The sequence below is a fragment of the Calypte anna genome, chromosome 3 (assembly GCF_003957555.1).
Source record: "Calypte anna isolate BGI_N300 chromosome 3, bCalAnn1_v1.p, whole genome shotgun sequence".
NCBI classification, from domain to species: Eukaryota; Metazoa; Chordata; class Aves; order Apodiformes; family Trochilidae; genus Calypte; species Calypte anna.
In genome coordinates, this window is record NC_044246.1 from 110,432,685 (window position 1) to 110,449,035 (window position 16,351).

The 16,351-nt window shown below is 42.6% G+C and overlaps 2 protein-coding genes across 3 annotated transcripts in view; both read right to left on the reverse strand.

Annotated features, from left to right (window-relative positions):
* MMUT (methylmalonyl-CoA mutase) overlaps nt 1-5,767 on the reverse strand; it is a 37,866-nt gene extending 32,099 nt beyond the window's left edge. The window contains exon 1 of the mRNA XM_030447705.1: nt 5,342-5,767. The gene's annotated coding sequence lies outside the window, so the exon portion shown is untranslated. The remainder of the gene's footprint in view (nt 1-5,341) is intronic.
* Nucleotides 5,768-7,458: 1,691 nt separating this feature from the next.
* Nucleotides 7,459-15,140, reverse strand: LOC103533936 (cytochrome P450 2K6). Of its 2 annotated transcripts, XM_030448013.1 has the most exons (9): nt 14,833-15,140; nt 13,507-13,669; nt 12,063-12,212; nt 11,230-11,390; nt 10,394-10,567; nt 9,220-9,361; nt 8,831-9,015; nt 8,460-8,601; nt 7,459-8,115 (listed from the first exon to the last, which is right to left on the reverse strand). In XM_030448013.1, the coding sequence occupies exons 1-9, from the start codon at nt 15,016-15,018 to the stop codon at nt 7,928-7,930; spliced, it is 1,491 nt and encodes a 496-aa protein (XP_030303873.1). In that variant the 5' UTR covers nt 15,019-15,140; the 3' UTR covers nt 7,459-7,927. The 2 variants fall into 2 exon arrangements, with proteins under 2 accessions (XP_030303873.1, XP_030303874.1); XM_030448014.1 differs by lacking the exon at nt 10,394-10,567.
* Between the last annotated feature and the right edge of the window lie 1,211 nt (nt 15,141-16,351).

Here is a 16,351-nt window from a genome sequence, read left to right on the forward strand (position 1 = left end):
GGGAACATAGACCTGTTAATTATGCATTATACCCACTTCTTCTGATAGTAACAGCAAGGGTGTCCTTGGCCATGTATGAAAGCTAAGTAATTGGCTTCATTGCTGTGAAAGTTTAATGCAGACAGCACATTGCCAGGAGGTGTGTTATAGGAAAAAGTGCATTCTACACAGATTTGAGAAAACAGATTGGTTCATACCCAAGAGACTTCTTCCTCCAAGGTTTGCCTGTCCTCTAAGCTACTGGCTTGACTTATGTCAACACTGTCACTTAGATCTCCTTTGATTCAGACAACGTGGACTTGAAGCAGAGCAGTGGCATATTGTTGGCCCAACAGCTGCCAGAGAGCCTCTGAACAGCAGCTGTCAAAGTGCTAAAAATTCAAATACTGTAAGTTCTGGCTTCATGAAGTTTCAAAGCTTCACATTGTTCCCAACTGACTGGCTTGCTGTGTTTCTTTGCATCCTTTGGCATCACTTGCAACATGACCTAACAAGCACTCAGGTGGGTTGAGAAAGGTAAATAGTTCATGTAAATAAACCTTTAGAAGGAATATAGAGATGCAGAGCTGGATTGATGCAGATCTTTGAGGTGGTCATGCTCAACAAATTCATGGGCTAATTCCAGGTTAACTTGATTTGTGGTGTATACCTGACAGGATGATATGAATGGAAGGCACCTCCCATTGCTAAATCTATGCCTGATGTGCAGTGGGAAGCCCTTGTCCTTTTAGGATTTTGAATTATCATCAGGTCTTGGGCTAAAAAAATATACTGCAACATTTTCTAAAAGCAGGACAAAGGGTGGACAGAAACATTAAATGTCACCAACATGCAAATATTCCATTGTTACTTTAGCTGAGTTTCATACTGCATTAAATATAAGAATGTCAGTTGTTTGTGGCATGAGAAAACAATGTGTGTATCTGAGTCACTTACATGGCAGATTTGGTTTCAGGAAACCAAGCTGAGACTCAGCTTCATCAATCTTTAAAAACTGAATATGTTTTTTTGAGCAAAGCAGTGATTTCTGGCAGAAGGGAGCTATTGGTGTACAATAGAGAGTTTCTGCAAGACCATAGAGAAGTGAGATTTGTGGAAACAGTTGTGCTTTGTTAGTGTGTGAGCATGTGCACAGATGGATACACTCCTGATTGAAAAGCTAGTCTGGGTTTAAGGCAGCCCAATATTTTAGGGTAACTGAATATACCAAGATTCTAATCCTTCTCCTTCTCAGTTCTGGGTAAATTCTGCCACTGCCATCATTCTTTCATATTGCCAGATGAGTACTTCAAAATTCTATCTCATTCAGCCCAACTAGACTATCTTTACAGAAGCTGGAAAAGAATCTTATATTTATTGATAGAATAATTGCCAAGTAACCATGGCCAGTGGTTGTGTGATTTAAAGACAGAAAATAAATCTGGTAAAAAAAGATACATCAGCAAAGAGCTTGCAGTGTAGGATACAGTAATATGAAAAGCAGAATTTCAGGTTGCTCACCAGATAAATGACCTGGAGGAAAGAGCAGGATCTGTTTAGACAAGACTCAACTTTTGAAAACTTTTAACATAGCCAGTGCAAAGGAACTCACTGGAGCAATACTACAAGCTTTGCTGCTTCTGTCTTCTTGCTTTCAGAAGTGTTGATAGGAAGAACTTGAAATGCTCATAGAGTGGTTTTATCTCTACTATCTACTAGAAATTTTGCCAATTAATGGAAGAGTGTGAGGAGACATCTACCATATGAAGAGAAGATGGCTTTTCATTCACAAGAGGAAAAGTAACACAGCAGGGTCTACAGACTCAGTATTGGAGCAGACTGTGGTCACAATCTAGACATCTATGCCCTTGCAATGGATTCTCACAGATGTGTATGTGATCTCTTGCCTCTCCATAACCTCTTCTTTTCTGATCACACTTTGTCTCTTGGTCCCCAAGTGATATGAATTCTTCATAACTGGGACAAACCTTTTCAGTTGCCAAAAATACCTTTGAGACAAATCAGAAATTACATGGCAGTGTGATAAAAGGCCATCTGTTGTAAGGAGAATTAAGGATGTAGTATTTGAAGTTTTTTTCTCCAATTGCATGTTTGGGTGGAATTCAGTTGAATATGTGTTGTTCTGCACCTGAGCTGAAGTTCAAATGGTGAGCATCACCACAAACACTCATTGACTACGCAGTGACAGTGGGAAGAAAAAGAAAATTTACATTAGCAACATCTAGAAGGATCCTTTCTGACTGGTGATGAGCATGTTTCCAATGATCTGTCAAGCCTTTGGTTTGGGGAAAGTTCTCTCTGCAATGTCTATCCCATAAACTTTTTATTTTTTCATAATCAGAGTCAGGAAAGGAATAAGCACCTAAGAGGTGACCATCATTATGCTTGGTGAGGGAATGGTGCCCTCTGCACCCTGTAGTGATCCCTCAGTAAACAACAATGTTCTTTGCTCAGGCATTTGGCTGATGAGCCCTGATGTGTCTGGGTGGCACCCTGAGGATGCTGGACATCAACCAAGAGTACCACTTGACTCCTGTGCTACCTAAGGGGAGAGAGCAGATGTGGAGACTTGGATCTGTGTCAGCCTGGGGCTGTTTTGGCTCTCAGTCAATTTTAACTTCCTTTTACTGTTGCCAGAGGGTGGGAAGCCTCTGCCAGCTGGAATCTGCAGAGAGTGTTTATGCAATTTTAATAGGAAGTCAGCAGGTTCATTACAAAAGCAGCAGTTTTTTGCCACTGGTGGATGCTTTATTTGCTGAGGTTATCCAGTTATGGAATATCCAGGAAAAATCTAATGACCCCCTGGACTTGGGTCAACTTGGCTTAAGGCTTTTTCTGGGAAGTGATCTGCTGTAACAAGCACACAGCTGTTATTTCTTTGCATCTGGTAGGCAGTGTCAGACACATCTCTAATTGTGAAATAAAGTTTTAGGGCTGTTTGTCTGACTTATTGCATTGCAGGCCTTTCGTCTTTGGAAGAAGGTCAACAGAACATAGCAGGAAAAGGAGAGAGAAATAATGATGAAAAATGAAATTGCAAGTGTCATGTGGTGGAGGAAGAGTTTCTGGTTCTTCTCAGAGGGAGAAGCAATCACCTGATGTGTCTGCCAGTAAAGTGCCCGAACTGTCCAAGGCAACTGGGCACACCAAGAGACTTAGCTCTTGTGGCTCTAACTGTGGGATTTTTGGTGAATGTTAGATGTGGATAAATGCCCTATCTCTACATCAACAGAATTCTGCCTTCTTCTGAAGTGTGGGGTCTCTCCTGGAAGAGTTACAACCTGTGTGATGTTGTTGATCCTGGTATTCTTGCAAATATCAAACAACTGTGTTTCTGTTGTTGGCTTTGCCATCTTTCAGATGATGTCCACTTCTGAATTAGTAAAGACCTAGAAATAGAGGTTTAGTCTCTCCAGGGCTGGTGGCAACTGCTGGCAAGAAGTAGTGTGAAGATCACAAGCCTGTTTTGCTCATGAAAAAAAAAATTCTTGTCATAATTTTGCCTCCAAACTTCCCAGTGAAAAAACAAAGTTTCAACTAAGTGCTTTGATCTGAAATGTTAGAGATGGAAAATGACTAAAAAATCCATTTAAGTCTGGACCTATCTTTGATAATAAATACATGGAAAATCCTACAACTGGAGTTTAATAGGGGCCACATACATCGACCAGAGTATTCCATCCCACGAACATCATACTCAGTATAAATTTGTGGGATCACAAGGGTCCTTTCTTTTTTCCTGCCCTTCCTTCTTCCCCTTCTTCACCTGTCCCTCTTTGTTTTGGCATCCTGGGAGGATTCCATCCACCCCTCTGCCTGTGCTCCTGATCCATGCCAGCCTGAATCTGTGTGTTCCTGCCTCCAGCTCCCAACTGCTGCTGACCCCAGGATTCCAGCCTGGACTTTCCCAGGGCTGCCCTGCAGCCTCGGTGGTGACGCGAGAGTTATTGGGGGAAAAGGGGAGAAGGAATGTGGGATCAATTTTCCTGTATATTTGTATAGATTTAGTAATTTTTCCTATTTATCATTTTTGTTTCATTAAAGTTGTGTAGTTTAGTTTCCAACCCATAAGTCTCTCCCTTATTCTCTCTCCTTTCTTTATCAGGGAGGAGAGAGAGATTAATAGAGAGCATCTGCTACTTGGTTTAATTGCTGGGCCAGTGTTAACTGTGGCAGATGTTAAACCAGGTACTAGACAGCCCTACCAGAGGGGGTGTGATACTGGACCTGTTGGTCACCAATAAAAGTGAGTTAATTAGTGATATCAAGACTGGAGGAAGCCTGAGCTGCAGTGATCATGCACTGTGGAGTTTGCATTCCTGAGGGATATGGGTCAGGCAGATAGTTAGGTCAGAACCCTGACTTCTAGGAAAGCAAAATTCCAGCTCTTCAAGTTTTTAATCAATGGGACTAACTTGCTGTGGTTATTGTTATATTAATGGTTGTTTTGTTGTCACTGTCAGTAGTTTCAAGTTTCAACAAACCTACTGAAATAAATTAATTTGCTCCCTACATCCAATGCCTTTTATGGTTTCTGATCCAAACTGATATGCCAGCCTCTGCTGCTTCTGTGGGAAAAAATTGTTTTGAGTAAGTCAAGAAAAAGAAAACCAACTCACCATTTCCTTTAGTCAAATCTTCAAAGACTGGGATTTTAGGTCTCTCTGCAAATGCATCTACCTGGTTTATGAGAGCTTCCCTCAGTGTCTCATACCCAGAAATCACTACAATTTTCCTTAGCCCCAGCTAAACACTGAAGACTGGGCCATATATTTTTGAAAGCTGTCAAAAGAAGTCAACAAAATCACCACCAAAAAAAAAATCATCACCTTTTCAGTTTCCTTATTTTCCTGTGCTGTCTCTAAGTTACTAAACTGTTAAATATATTCCTAAATACAGAAAAAAAAAAAAGAATTTATTTAAATAATGTGAATGTGCCAGACATTGTGATGGTTAAATACTAAATGGCACAGCCAGGATTAGAGCCCCATAGTGCAAAACTGAGCAGAAATATTAACAGCTGAAACCCCAAATCAGTCTAAGATTGTGCTGGCAGCTTGGTCCTCCATCAGAAACCCCTGTAAATTCAGTTTTGACTCATGTTTTCACAATACGTTATTGTGTTTCCTATGTTTACAGGGAAGGTAGAAAGTACTACAGTAAAGAAAAAAAGCTCCCTGCATTCAAAGTCCTCTGCTCATATAACAGCCTCCTGTCCCCTACTAAGGGTCATCTGCTGATGCAGCATGTTGTGTGCAACAGGAGAGACTCTCTGACATCTTGGTCTATGGGGCTTGGTGATATGTGCAATTATAGGACCAAGAGAAAAGATAATGACTACCTTTAGATAAGTCCTGTAGGGTCTCTTCAAATCAAACAAATGCAGATTTCCAATGATAGGCAATGCTCTTGGTCCTGGGGGAAAATTCTTTCTCTGATGTTCGTTCCAGAAACCTCCTGTTTTCAAAACGGATAGAAAAACTAGGAGGAAAAACAACCCCATGGAAGTGCAGCTGCTCCAGTCCATCTCTATTCAACCACGTATTCCCTACAAAATAGGAAAGAGAAAATGTGTGGAGTCGCAATCTTTGTCCTCCTGATTTCCCTGAGGGATGCTTGTACTATCCCATAAACATTTTTCTAAGTGAAGGGAAGTGCTTTTATTGGGATTGGTGACTGCGTTTGTTCTCTTCCCCTGTGCTTGCTAATGAATTCCCAGTCTGGCACAGAACCATGTCAATGTTTGCTAGCCAAGTGTGTATGACTGGGTGAGAGTGGGGCACTCTGACCCAGAAACGAAAGTCCAAGAACCTAGAGAACAATAGTCTGAAATTCTGCATGCTCTTCAGGTTACTGATTAGCTATATTTTTATCATGAGTCCAGGCACAGCCTTGATACCCTGAGACCTGAAATCAGAATGGAAGTACCCAAGTGATTCATGCACAGGGATTTGTATTTTCCAAGTCCTTAGGAATTGGTAGAACTTTGTTTCTATTGAATAATTGGAATTTTCAAATTGCAGAATAGTTAAGGTTGGAAAGGACCTCTAGAGGTCATCTGGACCAACCCTTCTGCTCAAGCAGGGCCAACTAGAGGTAGTTGGCCAAGACTGGTTGAGATGGCTTTTAAATGTCTCCAAGGAGGGAGACTCCACAGCCTCCCTGGAAATGTGCCAGTTCTTGGTCACTTTGGTGATTCCTGATGGTCAGAGGGAACCTCCTGCATTTCAGTTTGTGCCTCTGGTCCTGTCACTGGGCACTGACTCTTCTTTGCACCCTTCCTTCAGGTGTTTGAATATACACAGATAAGATGCCTTTGAGCCTTCTCTCCTCTAGGCTAAAGAGCTCCAGCTCTCTAAGCCTTTCCTCATATAAGAGATGCTCCAGTCCCTTCAGCATCTTTGTGGCTCTTTGCTGGACTCTCTCCAGTATGTCCATATCTTTTTTCTACTGCAGATCCCAGAACTGGACAGAGCACTCCAGATGCTGAGTTGAGGGAAAAGATCACCTCCCTTTACCTTCTGGCACCACTCCTAATGCAGTCTGGGATACCAATAGCTTCTTTTGCCTCTCCCAGGACCTCCAGGTCTTTTTTCTGCCAAGCTGCTTTCCAGCTGGGCAAACCCCAGTGCCTGGAGTTGTCCCTGCCCAGGTGGAAGACTTTACACTTGGCTGAACGTGTTGCACATGATTCCTGTCAGCCCATTCCTCCAGACTGCTGAGGTCCCTCTAGATGGTGGCACAACCTTCTGGTGTTTCAGCCACTCCTCACAACTTGGTGTCATCAGCAAACTTGCTGAGGGTACACTCTGCCCCATCATCCAGATCATTGATGAGAACATTAAACAGGAATGGACCTAGTACTGACCCCTGGGCTACCCTGCTAGTCACTGCCCTTCAACTGGACTTCATGCCACTGGTCACTAACTTCTGGTCACTAACTTCTGGACCTGTTTATTCTGCACGTTTTCAACTCATCTTACTGTCTTCTCATCAACAGCTTGCCTGTGAGGATCTTCCAGCAGACAGTGGGTAAAGACTTACTGAAGTTTAAGAAGACTTGTAACAAGACTTGTTCTTGTTACTGAAATAAAAAGCCATAGCAGGGCCACGTGAGAAAGAAGTTGGAGAGACCTAAGAAATGTCACGGAAGGGCTGGTTTGCCCAGTTTCCACTGGGAGCACAGCACTGGTTATCTGTTTCAGGCAAGTGTGCATTCCCAGAAGCCATTTCAGGAGGAAAAAGAGAATCTTTCCCACTTCGAAGGCAACAGTTTGATTTGAAATGGAGAAGGATTTTTTATTTTTGTGTGTTTTTATCATTGTCATTAATGTGTACATTATTCTGTAGCAAATTAATTAATTTAAACTTCCATAGAGTGCATAAGCACACACCTGAGATGCACCTCTGTGTGTCTGCATCAGGAGAACATCTCACAATCCTTGTTTTGGGTTGAGCTGCTCAGTTATATTTATGTGTATGTGTACATATGTGTTCAGGGCAGTGGGGGGGGGATAAATTGTGTAATGGACCATTTTCAGGAGTCAGCTGGAGGTGTGGAAAGTGAAAGACCTTGGGTTTGTGGGTGTGTGTAGAGCAGTGCAATATCCTTTGGGATTTGACCCTGAGACTGTCCCTGGCCTCTTTCATCAAGGGGAATGTGCAGAAGTGTAGAGAATGAATGAAGTGGATTTTGCTGTTTTCTTGGTGTAATTTATCTTCACAATGACCATCAACTTTCTTTTCAGGGGGTGGTTGAAATCAGGACTGCAGCTTGCCATTATGGTGGGTGAGACATCTTCAGCTATGGGTCAAAGTGTGTTTGGGTTAAAACTGGAATGCAGAAGTACCAAATGTCCTACATGAGTCTAGACACAAAGATTTTTTATCTGGCTGTTGCAGGAAGAGGAGGTGGCCATGAAAAGCCCTAGGAACGTGGCACTGCACAGACCTCATAAGTCACTGGGGAGCTGATGCCTCCCGCAGCAGGAGAGAGATCCAGGTCAGTGATGGAAACTCCAGGGGGAGGCTGGAAGGTGAATCTCTGCAGGAGGCTGGTGAAGAAGAGGAAGAGCTCCATTTTGGCAAGAGTCTCTCCAGCACAACTCCTCCTCCCTGCAATGAAAATGCAGAACAGGCCATAAGAGAGTCAGTGGGAGCTGCTTCTTGAGCTGCTGTCGGGTACTGTGAGCTCTGGTGGAGGGAGTTTTATGTTGAGACTCTTTGATAGAACTGGACCCTGAAGTTAGCAGGTGGAAAAGAAGAGAGGAGAGGAGAGGAGAGGAGAGGAGAGGAGAGGAGAGGAGAGGAGAGGAGAGGAGAGGAGAGGAGAGGAGAGGAGAGGAGAGGAGAGGAGAGGAGAGGAGAGGAGAGGAGAGGAGAGGAGAGGAGAGGAGAGGAGAGGAGAGGAGAGGAGAGGAGAGGAGAGGAGAGGAGAGGAGAGGAGAGGAGAGGAGTACCTGCTGAAAATGGTATGAAAGCTTCTTTCTTTACAAACTTCCCTTCAGAGTCAAGGAAATGCTCAGGGTAAAAGTTGTCTGGTTTCTCCCAATGGGATTTGTCTCGCAGGACAGAGGCCAGTAAGGGGATGATGTAGGTTCCCTGCAAGCCAAGGCAAAGCAGTTATTGCACTGAGGATGCTGTTGCTGTGACCCTCAGAGCAATGGTGACTGTTGAAGCTCAAAACCTCCACTGCAATGAGAAGGTCTTGTTAAAGTACCCATGAGAACCCCAGTGTGAACAAGCATCTCTACATGCAAGCAGGACTTAAAAAGAGGGATGTGTCACAATGAGGAGAGAGGGAATGAGAAGGGTGCTGAAGGCATCTCACCTTGGGAATGAAATAGCCTTTGAGGGTGACATCTGCAGTAGTCTCATGAGGCAAGTTCAATGGCACAATATTAGCAAACCTTTGAATTTCATGAATGACAGCATCTGTGTATGGCATCTGAATTCGATGCTCAATTCTTGGGGGGTTTGACCCTATCACTTGCTCTATCTCTTCTTGGACTTTTCCTGTGAAAGGAATAAGGATCAAATGTAGATAGATTGCTTCAGTGTCTCCGTTTCCTGCTAGGAATAGGGGGATGTGGAAGATTCACTTTTTATCCAGCTCATCACAATGAGTCACTTTTACAAAGTCACAGAATCTCAGCTTTGACCTGATGAGAAGGTAACCACAGACAGCTTACTCTGAATTTCTACTTACTTTCTACTTACTCTGAATTTCAGGATATTTCATCATGAGCAGAAGGCCCCAGAGCAAAGTGGTGGACGTGGTCTCCATTCCAGCTACAAACAGGTTTCTCACAACCTCAGTTAAATTTTCATTATCAAAATATCCATTGGCCTTTCCCTTCTCCTGGATATATGAAACAATATCTGTTGTTAAAGATTCAAGAAGGCACTTTTTTCATTGGACAATGGGGAAAAAACTTTCATAGGGAGGCCTCAGGGAGGATCTAAGTGTAAAGGATTTTAGGGGAAGCTTTGAGAAACCTGAGACAGAGTGCTTGTGCTGCCTACAAGAACACACTCTCAAGTCAACAAGGGTCTTGCTGGGTAACATCAGTGGTGACAAGAATATTTTATGAAAGAGTGATCAGTCACTGGGGCCACACACGTGTTTCAACTCTTTACTTCATTATTTTTCTCTCCATGGCTCCTGGACCAGAGCATCTTGCAAGATGAGATTTGTTGGGATGGAGAATAAATTTGCTGTCAAAGTTGGGCTTTGACATGAACTCAAGAGGTACTGGGGACTTGGGCCATGACTATATTGCCTTTACAAGCCAGTAGTTTAAAAGAGCATAGAATGACAGCTCAGGTTTCCCCGTAATCCAAAGGCCAGCCCACACTTTTGTTATCCAGACTTGGTCTGAAACTGTGTGAGTCCATACCACACAGAGGTGAGGGCTGGGTACAAACACTGACACATTTTAAAAGAATCATAAAACCAGAGTTTTTTTGAAGTAGGTAAAAGCAGCCTTGTGTGGAATGGCATCTGAAATCAAGGAGTATGTACCAAGGAGTCCTAGGCTTAAGCTTTCTCTGGGAACATCTCTATGAAGGATAATGTGAGTTGAAAAAAAGAGAGACAGAACTGCTGGGTTACAGAAAGGGATTTGAAACTACAGGGAAATAGAGATTCTCATGCCTTACTTGCTGAAATTGTATTTTGTATTTTCCTGATAAAGTACTGGGGATACATAAAAGATGCTTTTCTGTGATTAATTTATCTCCTGGCTGAAATGACTGCACACTCTTCTAGCCAGCCCACAGGTTTTGGTAGCACTTTTTCACATTCTATATTTCTGCTGAAGAACATTTCTATATCTATGAAGCACTGAAATGAGAGTGAGGAGATTTCAACAGGGTGCTGGGATAAAATTACCTCCTGTTGTCTCACAAGAAAAGCATCAATGAAGCTCCTCTGGTCATTTCTGTCTAATGTTTTGAGATGTTCTATGAAAGTAACCTTGATAAAATCATTGATTTGTTTTATGTTCTTAATGAAAGTTCTGTGGGTCTTCAGAAGGAATCCAAGGACTGGGATCATGTTGTACACCTGCAAGATGCAGAGATGGTGAGGAAAAATAAACAGCTGGTCAGTAAATTTACCACAGTTAGCAGTCTTAATTAAGAAAAACTCTTACAGACCACAGGGTGTAGCCTTAAACCTGTGATGCAGCAAGTCCCATTGTTTTCCTTCTTTCCTGACCAGTGTGTAAAATGCTTAAAATTTATTCTTACTCTGAGAATTAACCACACTAGCTGATGATGGCCTAGAAATCCCATGTCTGTACAATATTCCCTATAGAAATCCCATGTTGACAATATCCCTTATCTTCCCTAGTCTCTCCTTTTCCACACTGCTTGGAATTGTGAGTCCCAAGTTTAAGAGAAGTTAATAGGCATTCCCACACTGATTTTGATCCTGTTGTTTGTAATGGGAGATGGGGAATAATGACCAGCTCCTATTGGTAGGAGACAAAATCCTTTTATCATATTACATGGTGTTCAGTTCCTCATGAAAGGAGGAATTTATAATTTCCCAGGCTATGCTGCTAAGAGAAACCTATAAATATCATCAGAACTCCACTTTCTGCTCTTTCAGGGTGTATTTGTCCTGTACAGACAGATGTGTTGTGATAATGGGAGTTGGAGGGGTGTACCCTTGCTTTCTGTAACCAAGCTTTTGCAGAGCAATGTTCAGGCAGTATGGATTACCAAAACTGATGGTCTTCCAACAATCCTCATGCTTTTATTCACCAGTTCCAGGAGTCTTTTGAACGTGGGGTCTTCATAGTCATACCTCTTTCCGAGCAATATGGACACAATGACATTGGCAACAGCAGCATTCACCATCAGAGTCATCTCAATGGGCTTTCCTGGTGTGGGAAAAGGCAGTGCAAACAGCAAAGTCAAGAGTTACTGCAATTAATTAAAATAACCTGCAGAGGCTCAGTGAAATCTGGGACATGACTGGCACAGAGCTGGAAGGAGGAAAGGATCCCCTCTCTCTGGGTTGCACATCCCTAACGGCACAGTGACAAACCAAAGACTGAGTGACAATCTCTTGTTCTCTTCTGCATTTTCTCTCACTTTTGTGGTTCTGGGTCTTTGTGGCCCTTCTCCAGGCTGCTCTGTTTAGAAATACATGATCTTAAATTTTACCAATATGTAGTAGGTATAGTATATGCATATATATAGTACATACATATAGATAGGAGTGATATGCAAGGCCTTGCAACAACCTTCCACTCTCCCCATGCTGTATATCATCAAATGTCCTGCACATGGAGGAACAAATTACTTTCCTCAGATGTACTGTTTGGTGTCTAACTCCATGGTTGGCTTCCAGTGCCTCAACAACTCCTTTCCATTTGCATGCCATGCAATTGCCAGGTAGGAAGGCAGAGACAGGCAGCTTGTCAGAGCACGGGTGCTGGTGTAAGGCACATCTCTGAAAGAGGTCAGAGTATCTTTTCCCTTGACCTTTGGCATTTTTTGTAGGAGGCTTGGGGAAGATCAGAGTGTTATGGATATAAGAATCCCCTCACCTTTATGTGACTCAATGGTGTCTGCCAGGCACCCATACTCTTCTACAACACGATCTTCCACTGCCTTCTTGCCCATTCCAAAATCCCGTAAGGTTGTAAGAGTAAATCTTCGCATCACTTTCCAGTTTTCTCCAGCAGAAAATATAACTCCTGAAGTTAAACCCAGAAATAGAAGTTTCGCTATGTGAGCAAAGATTCCTCCTCTACCTTGAATAAAAAGTAAAGATGAGTGCTGGCAAGAAACCCGTCAGTCTCTCAAGATGTGTTATGTCCCAATGAGGAATGAAAGATGTGTCAGAGGAAATCTCTGAGGGAAGCAACTACCATTCTGAGTTTATGAGGTGTCTGATGTGCCCTCAGACATGAGAACTTTTGCTCATCTTTGTTTAGAATGGAGAGTTGGATTTGTATCTCTGTGATGACTCCTGGGATGATGAGTGTGCTCCTTAACCTTAGATGTCTCTCATAGGTGAATCACATCCTTTGCCAAGAGCACCTGTGACTAATGTAGACTGTAGAGAGTAAATGAAACCTCAAATTTGGGCATCTGTTTGGAAAACCTCCCTATCTGGCCAGGGTGATCCCACCCCTGTACACACTAGAAAAGCTGCTGAGAATTCTCAGTGGCATCTTTAGAAAAGTTTCAGTCAAGCTGCTGCTGCTATTTGCTTTCCATGCACCTACCATGCTCTTTTATTCTTGTTTAGAGTCTTCAAGAAACTGTCCCTAGTGAAGAAAGAAAACATTTGCAGATAGGTGTGTATTTGACACATTGACTGGTCACAGGATACAAATGTCAGAAGAAGAGAATATCTTATGTCCCTGCTTCCACCTATCCCAGCAATACTTATAGGAAAGAAAAGGTCAGGTTCAGGATTTAACATCTAAGGAGGGTGAAATCTGCACCAGAAAAACTCAGAGCAAGAGTGAGTGAGAAGCAGATTACTGTTTGTTCTCTCCCAAATGGAGATTTAATCTCAATTGTAAATTGAACTGGAATATTTAAAATAAGTATTCAGTAATAAAGTCTGATGAGGAATAGTTGGAGATAGTGCTGGTGATGTAACAGACACAGCTCTGCCAGTGTGTGTTGGGTTTATACAGTGAGATTTTGGTAGTTTGGATGGCTGCATGGGTGGCCTCTGGGATGTCAGGAAATGCCTCCATGTCACTCCTCAACATGTCATCTCCAAGGGAAGACTCAGCTGCAGATTCAAAACCATGCATTTATAAGTAAAAAAAAAAAATCATGCATTTATAAGTAAATTAAGAGTATCTTTTCACCTTATTCTCACTGGGTATCACCACACATTGTTCAGCTTCCTCCTCCTTTCCATTTCCTCACATGCTTAGCAAAACAAAGTGAGAGGTTCTGCATTCTCCTCTCCATTGAGAAAGTCTCATCCTCCTTCACAGAAGGCAGGTATTTGAGGAACACACTCACCTTTTCCTTTGGATACTTCTTCAAAGACTGGTAGCTTGGGTCTTCCTGCAAAGGCATCTGCCTGGTTCACCAGAGCTTCCTTCACTGTCTCATACCCTGACAGCACCACTGTTTTCCTTAGTCCCATCTGAATGCTGAAGACTGAGCCATGTGTTTTGGATAGCTAATGGGATGAAAGGGCACAATAAAGAAAAATTGTTTTCAGCAAACTCAAAATGCTTGTTTTTGAGAAGGTTCAATATTCCAAGACACAAACAGAAAATGAATTCTCTGTAATCTTGGCATAACCCGGTGAGTTCCTGGTGCATGAATCTGGGGAGGTACAAATCAGCTGGAATCATGAGTAACAACTCTTAAATAGTCTGGAATTATAATTTGAGGTGCATCTGGAGCTACTGCTATTAGAGACAAGGTGCAAGAGCTGCATCCACAACCAGGCTGTAACAGACTGCATGGCTTAAATGGGAATGAAACCCAGGTAAGCAGGTTAAGCATGGATTAATTTTAGGCTACTACATACCTACTACATAGACTCTTTAGGTCACCTTTAATTGAGATTCTGAGGCCTGGTATCCCTACTCATGGCAGGGGGGGTGGAATTAGCTGATCTTTGAGATCCCTTCCCACCTAAACAGTTCTATGATTCTGTTCTACAAACTCATAAGGAATATGTTGGAAATGGAGACCAGTTTTGAAGGTGGTGGTATATCTGGGCACAGGAAATGTTTGAAACTCTTAGATTTCCTGTTTATATCTTTGAGGAGTAGTCCAGTGAGAGGACCCTAAAGATCATACACTATCTGACTGTCACACAACATCATCTCTGAAGTCCTGGAGTTTACTGCTGCTAGGTATGAAAGAACAAGCAGAGTTTATTTGTTTCCTGCTTTGCTCTTGGAAAACAGGGAAAGTTCCTCCTTCATGGTGAGGGTTAAAGGAGAGAATTAAGAAACTGTTTTCTGACAGTTGCCTGAATCCCCCAAACAGCCTCTGGAAAGGTCTGATCTCTACCCTAAATGTTTCAGCAACCCCTGCTAGAATTTCCTGTAGGAAAAGAAAGGACGCAGGGACCCTTTCTTCTAGTCACCCTTGTCTGGAGAGCCAGAAAATTTCTTTTGTTCCATAGAAAAATGTCAATTTTCTTCATGACATGGCTGGAAGTCAGATCCCCTGCACTGCCACAAGACCATGTGATTAGAAGAGCAGTTACACAAAATTAATTCTGTTGTGTTTGTATCTACATGTCCAGAGAAAAGTTTGCCTCCCTCTTTGGGGGTCATTGAGTACCTTACATGAAAAGCTCTAAGAAAACAAAACAGAAATTACCTCTAGCATTGTCAGGTGAGGTTTCTTCAGATTCATGATGTGTAGATTTCCAATGATGGGTAAAGGCCTGGGTCCTGGAGGGAAGTTTTCTCTTGCATGGCTCTTCCAGGCATGTTGGCCTTTCAGAATCATCAGCAGAATGAGGATAAACAGTAACGCTACAGGAACAAGACTGACCCAATCCATTGCCTTTCAACAAAGGTTTAGCTGAGAATATGGAAATTCAGGCAAAGAGTGCAGTCTCCTTTCAGAAGTTTAAATTTCCAAGCACTAATGACACTTACACACACAGAGAGATGAGCTCCACCTGTAAGAAATGTTAGAAATGCCTGTCTGGCGTTTTATCCTTGGAGAATCTCCCCATGGTGTGTATTCACTTTACCCTCTGCTGGTGACTGTTTAACAACTAACGCCTAAATTAGTCCTGTGAGCTGGCAGAAATGGTGGTGGGCACAAATCCAATTTAGAAACAACTGCCTTGACCTTTGAAACTAGTAGGAGGTGGTAGAAGAAGGAAGAGGTTCCATTGGTTGATGAGGTTTTCCCTTCTCTTTTCATGGAAGATGCTGGGGATGCCAGGTCTTGTCAGGAGCAGAAGCTCAGCTGGCTAGGGATCTGAGATTATTAACACTAGGGATGTGAAGATTCCTCTTTAGTAACCTGAGTGTGGATTTATAGCCTTGATCTGCTTTGAGTCCTGTAGTGGAAAGCTGCATTGATTAGAAATACCCAAAAGAAGAAGAACTCAGTGTCAAGATCCTCTAAACTAGCTGAAAAATTTCTTGTGGCACACAAATCTTTGTTCTAGCAGGAGTTATGGTAGTCTGAAATGTAGGGTCAGACTGATGTGACCAAATGGTCTGTGTTCGTCTGGTAGGCTCAGCTTCCTTTAAAGTGAAAAGAGTGCAAGGGACACCTTCTCTTCCCAAACTAGAAGCTGAAATTGCTCAGATAATCCATGCTTTTACTGCTGATTTGCATGTAATGGTGGAGGCTGGAAGGGAACTCCAGAGGTCATTTGGTCCAACACTGTTGCTCAAGCAGAGTAAAGTAGAGCCTGTTGTAAAGTAGGGTCAGTGTCTTCAGCTCTGACAATTGCCTCTGACATCCAGAAGTAAATTGGATGGATACTTTGACATCCAGAAGTAAACATGTCAGGAAGAGTGGTGGAGAGAAGAGTGGGAAACAAAAGCTGAGAGGAAAATAAAGAAAATATGTTCTCTTGGTTTTGGAAAGAGGGCTGAGGTACAATCTGACTCATGTGGCTTAGAGTCTAAGAGAAGGAGAGAGAGGCAGCAAAGAAGGAGGTTATTAAAAGAAGAGGGAGTTTTAGGGGTCGCTCAGACTGGGTATTAGAAGAAAATTCATCACTGAAAAGGTTATTAATTACTGGAACAGGCTGCCCAGGGAGGTGGTTGAATCACTGTCTCTGGAGGTGTTTAGAAGACCTACAGATAAGGTACTTAAGGACATAGTTTTACACTAGACTCTGAGTTGAGTTAATGGTTGGACTTAATGA